General features: G+C 56.8%; 1 protein-coding gene across 1 annotated transcript; it reads left to right on the plus strand.

Annotated features, from left to right (window-relative positions):
* Window positions 1–316: 316 nt before the first annotated feature.
* LOC123019791 (E3 ubiquitin-protein ligase TRIM7-like) lies at window positions 317–4621 on the plus strand (the record flags this gene model as incomplete). Its single annotated transcript, XM_044422859.1, has 5 exons — window positions 317–805; window positions 2427–2522; window positions 2786–3016; window positions 3888–3910; window positions 4428–4621. Coding segments are annotated over exons 1-5 (1018 nt in total), but the record flags the coding sequence as incomplete, so codon positions are not given.
* Window positions 4622–4842: the final 221 nt, after the last annotated feature.

The raw sequence follows: 4842 nt of genomic DNA on the forward strand, positions 1-4842 counted from the left end.
TCATGTGCCCCTAGCAAACTGCCCACCCGATCCCCCCCCCTCCCCAAATTGTGCAGGCAGCAGAAAGGTTACAAAAGCATCCAGTACAGACCTCACCTTAGCAGTTCCTTCAGGGGCCACTAAATGCCGCAAGTCTCAAAAACATAAATAAAACCACCCTTTTCTTGATTCTGATGCACAGAGAACAATTAGCTGATGAGCTGTAAGCCTCAGGGAAGAGATTGTGCAGAGCTGAAACCGAAAGTTGGGCGGGGTCACATACCTGACTTGGGCCTCAGAGCAAGGACGGGCAAGCCTGCTCATCTTTACAGGAAGGAAACCCCCACTTACCATGCTGAAGAAGGTGAAACCAGAGTGTGAAGAAGTCATGGCTGCTGCTCCGGAAATCACCCTCCAGCTTCTCTGCGAGGAATCCACATGCTCCATCTGCCTGGACTATTTCAGGGATCCTGTGAGCATTACCGAGTGTGGGCACAATTTCTGCCGAGCCTGCCTGAGCCAGAGCGAGGGGGAATCAGACACGGAGGCCTCCTGCCCCCAGTGCAGGGGGACCTTCCAGAAGAGCAGCCTCCGGCCCAATCGGCAGCTGGCCAAGTTTGTGGAAATCGCTAGGGTATTATCAGGGCAGGGGGGGCGAGGGGCCGAAGGGGCCGAAGGGAAGGGGCGAGCCTGCGAGAAGCACCAGGAGCCCCTGAAGCTTTTCTGCAGGGACCACGAAGCTCCCATCTGCGTGGTGTGCGACAGAGCCAAGGAGCACAAGGATCACCAGGTGGTTCCCCTGGAGGAGGCGTCCCAGGAGTACCAGGTAGGTGATCCGGGTACTTCCTGTGAGGGGGCAGTGGGAGAAATACCTGTGGGCCCCTCTGAGCGTGGCCTCTGCGAAGACCCGCCAATGGGAAGAGAATGATGCTCCGTGATCCTCTGATTTCTTGCCTTTCCAGATTGCCCAGGAACCAGGTCCCTGGGAAGGGCCAGGCAGGATTGCTGTTCACACGCGTGTTCTTTCTTGTGTAAAAGAGATCTGGGGGAAGCCCAGGAGCCCCAGGATTGTGGGGTGGGAGATGTTTAGGTTGTTCTCCTCCAGCTGCTCCCTGAACCAGGTCTGGGTTGGGCAGAGCCAAAGGAGGCCGTTGAAATGATGCAGGGAGAGGCGTAGCTGCCCTGGGGGGGAAGTTCCCACGGTTTGTGCCTGCTCTGAGGAGGGGGGAGGAAAGAGCCGGTGTGCCAGGACATGATGGAGGTGCATGGAGGGGCCCCAGAGCAGGGAGGGGAATGCGGCCTCAGAGACTCCCAGGTGAAAGGTGGTCCCGGGAATCAGTCCCTCTTCTGCTCTGCCCTCCTTCCAACCCCCCCCCGAGTTTGCCACGATTCGCACTGGAGCTGCAATACGGAGCAGGGCCCTTTAAGACTCCTCCTGCCTGCCCTTTGCGTGTCCCCGAACCTCTTGTATCGAACCAAAGGCTACGCGAAAGCCCAACTGACTGTGGACAAGGCATAAAGTTTCAACCATTAATAAACAATATTGCTAAATGAAGTTCTGAATTGCATTAAAACAAGGGGCCACACTCCCACAGCCCCTGCTCGCTGGTGTGTGTGCCTGCGTGTGCGTGTGTGCAGGCGTGTGCTGGTCTCTGGGTGCAGAACCAAAGAGAGGCTGGCACTGAAGGGGGTGATCAAAGATGCTGGGAGCACTTAAGGGCCTTGACTCCAGGAATATTTGTGAGGAATTCAGAGCTTCAGGTGCTCCCTCTTTCCCCTTCCCGTTTCTTGTCCTTGCACTTCCTGAAGGCACCAGCTGCACTCTGCGTGTGTTTCCGGGTGCTGCAATCTTTCCTTTATTGGGGAGCAGTCCATTTCAGAGAGAGAAGGATTCTATCAGAGATCCTGCACAGGCCATGCCCAACCCCAGTGCAATTCCGGACGAAGGGAAGAATTCCCCCAGGAAAAGCAGGAATGCCCATTTGCTGGGGCCGGTGTCCTTCTGGGCTGCTTCCTCCGCAGAGGGGCTGCCCTGCCTGCCATTCCTGCCCGGGGATGAGAGCGGCACTGGTCACTTCTGGGGTGGCCGGAAGCCTCTTCCACTCCGCCTTCCCTGAGCTTTCGGGATGCTCCCTTGCTGGTTTCCCTCGTGAGGAAACAGCAGAAAAAACCTTTTCCTTTTCAAAGCTAAAGAGTTCAGGAAGGGCAGTCAATTGAATGGTGTTTTGACCCGTCATTCTGGGATGGCAGCGTCCCTTCATCTTGGCTCAGAGCCTGCCCAGCGCATGTTGCAGCTCGTTTCTGGATCTGCCTGGGATCAAAAGGCACCTGAGAGCCCCCTTCCCCCTGACCCCGCCAAGATGCGAAAGGGAAGCAATCATGAACATCCCTTTCAATACCTTTTTCTGCTTCTCTAAACTGAAAGTGAACTGCTCCTCCCTCTCCAGGATCTGCTGCAGCGTCGCCTGGAGAGTCTGAGGAATGAGAGAGGAAGGATTTTGGCATGTAAAGCAGAGGCAGAAAGGGAGAAGCAGGCGCTGCTGGTAAGTGTCCAGAATGTGACGTGGAAGGGAAGGGGCACTTCAGCCAGGATGGGTCACATGGAAGAGAAAATGCCGGGGAATCGAGAGCCCAGGGCAGCCCTTCCCTGCAGAGCACGTGACATTGTTCAAAGTGCTGAACCTATTCTAGCAATTATGCAAGAGGGGCCATTCCGAGAGGGAGTCCCTGAGCATCCCTCGCAAGACTGACCCCGTTTCCGGCTCCGGCTGCCCATTCCCGCCGTTCCACACTCTCCTTCTTCCAGGAGCAAATGATGGCAGAGCGGGAGGAGACGGTGGCTCAGTTCAGGCGCCTGCATCAGTTCCTGGAAGAGCAAGAGAAGCGTCACCTGGCTCAGGTGGACGAGCTGCAGGGGGAGATTGCCAGGAAAGCGGAGGACCACCTGGCCAGGCTTTCCAAGGAACTCTCTTCCCTTGAAGGCATCATGCGGGAGGTGGAGGAGAAGAGCCGGCAGCCGGCCGCTGAACTCCTGCAGGTAGGAGGGGGCAGGAGCCCCCACATCCCCCAAGGAGGAGACTCAGCCAGACGCTGCTCGCCTCTGCGCGTGTGGAGGGAGGGCCGAGGCAGGCAGTGCGGACCCTTTGACGGGGCCACCCTGCGGTGAGGCCCTTCATGAGACCCAGGCCGAAGCAGAGGGTGGTGTGGGCCTGGGGAAGCGACTGCAAAGCAGTCTGGCCTAGTGGTGTTGCCAATCCAGAAGGCAGGTCAGATCTATTCCTGTGCTAAACAGAATCTCAAATATGGTGCAGCCCCAGGACAGGCAGACCTTAACCTCACTCCTCTTGCATGTTTCCGCTCACAACTGATGCCCCCAAAGCCTGACGAAATCTGTCTTCTGCACACAAGAGGGAGCTTCTCAGTGTGGCTCCTGTGGGCAAGCGCCCCAGTGTTCTGCTGCTGGAAAGGAGTGGTTGATTCCTGCCTGGGGAAGCCGGGAGAAGGCTGCCCTCCAAAGGACAGGCTGCGGGAGCAAAGAGGCTGTGGGAGGCGCCTGGCCTGAGTCCGAATCCTCTCACATCCTCCCTTCCTGAACATGCTTCAGGGTTGCGCCTGTTTCCAGAGGGCAGCGCGCACGTTGGCCTGGCAAGCAGCACCGTTACTGGCAGGAGCCTCCAGGATGAGCATCAGTCTTGGCACTCAGCTGGAGGTTCTTGGCGGTGGTGGAATCTGCCAGTCCATTCATGTCCCTTGTCATGAAGCTCCTCCTGGTGCCTCCTGGTGGAGCTGGTTTCTGTCCCTCTCTTTGTGCCCTCAAGTGGAGGCACCGAACAGGACTGGGCAGGCACATCTCAGGAGTGCAGAGTGACACCCACTGAGCGCCTCCTCTTTCTCTCTTTCCCCTCCAGGATGTGAGAAACACCTTGCAGAGGTGAGTGCGTCCCCCTCGTTTCCACTGGTGCAGGGAAGGGTCTGGGCGGCACTGGGAGGACCGGCTGCTCGCGGCTCCTGAGCAGAGAACGCAGATCACCAGTGTCTCTCAAGACAAAAACAGGGTCTGGTTGTCGAGTTTGGACCACTCCTTCTCCTTCCTCTCCCTCATGCACGGCGGAAGGCTCCTCTCTGCCAGCAAAGCACACCTCCCAACACTAAGCTCATATATGCAGACCCCACAATACAAATATTACCCCCAAAGTGGCAAACTTCCCACAACCCACAAAGCACACGCAGTCCTGATCCTAAGCATAACTGAACACAAGCAAAATGCCCCGTCTGCCCCAGTCAGCTGAAGCCCCGCCCACATGTGTGGCTGCTGGAGGGTCCTCTGGGGGCCATTGCCCCCCCCCCCCCAAAAGGAGGCCCACCTTTTGTTCCTGGCTGGCCCTCCTTTGCTCCCAGAGGGAATCCTGGGTTCGGTGAGTGGAGGTTACCTCTGTTTTCTCTGGCAGAAGTGAGGAGGAGCCCTGTGAGATCCCAGCGGCTTTCCCTCTGGAGCTGAAATGGAGGGTCTGGGACTTCTCTGACAGAAAGCCTGATCTGGAGGGATGGATGAAACAATTCCCTGGAGCCATGAGTGAATCCAGAGGTATTAAGATAAGACTTGGAAGATCTTTTCCTTCTCTTGCTGCTATTATAAGTGATGGTAAAAGCTGCAATGGGAGAACTTTGGTTGCCTGGCTACCAATTTGCTGATTCTTTGTTGCTTTGTTTCCCCATTGGTGTGGAGGGGGCTTCCTGGGGGTTTTCATTCCTGCTTTGGGTTTTCACCACCTAGAAACATTTGGCCTCACTCTCTGGTTTGGCAGTCCTGCTTCTCCCAGAATCATACAATAGCAGGGCCGGAAGGGGCCAAGAAGGCCATCA

This window comes from Varanus komodoensis, unplaced genomic scaffold (assembly GCF_004798865.1).
Source record: "Varanus komodoensis strain SLA01 unplaced genomic scaffold, ASM479886v1 scaffold1377, whole genome shotgun sequence".
Taxonomy (NCBI): Eukaryota; Metazoa; Chordata; class Lepidosauria; order Squamata; family Varanidae; genus Varanus; species Varanus komodoensis.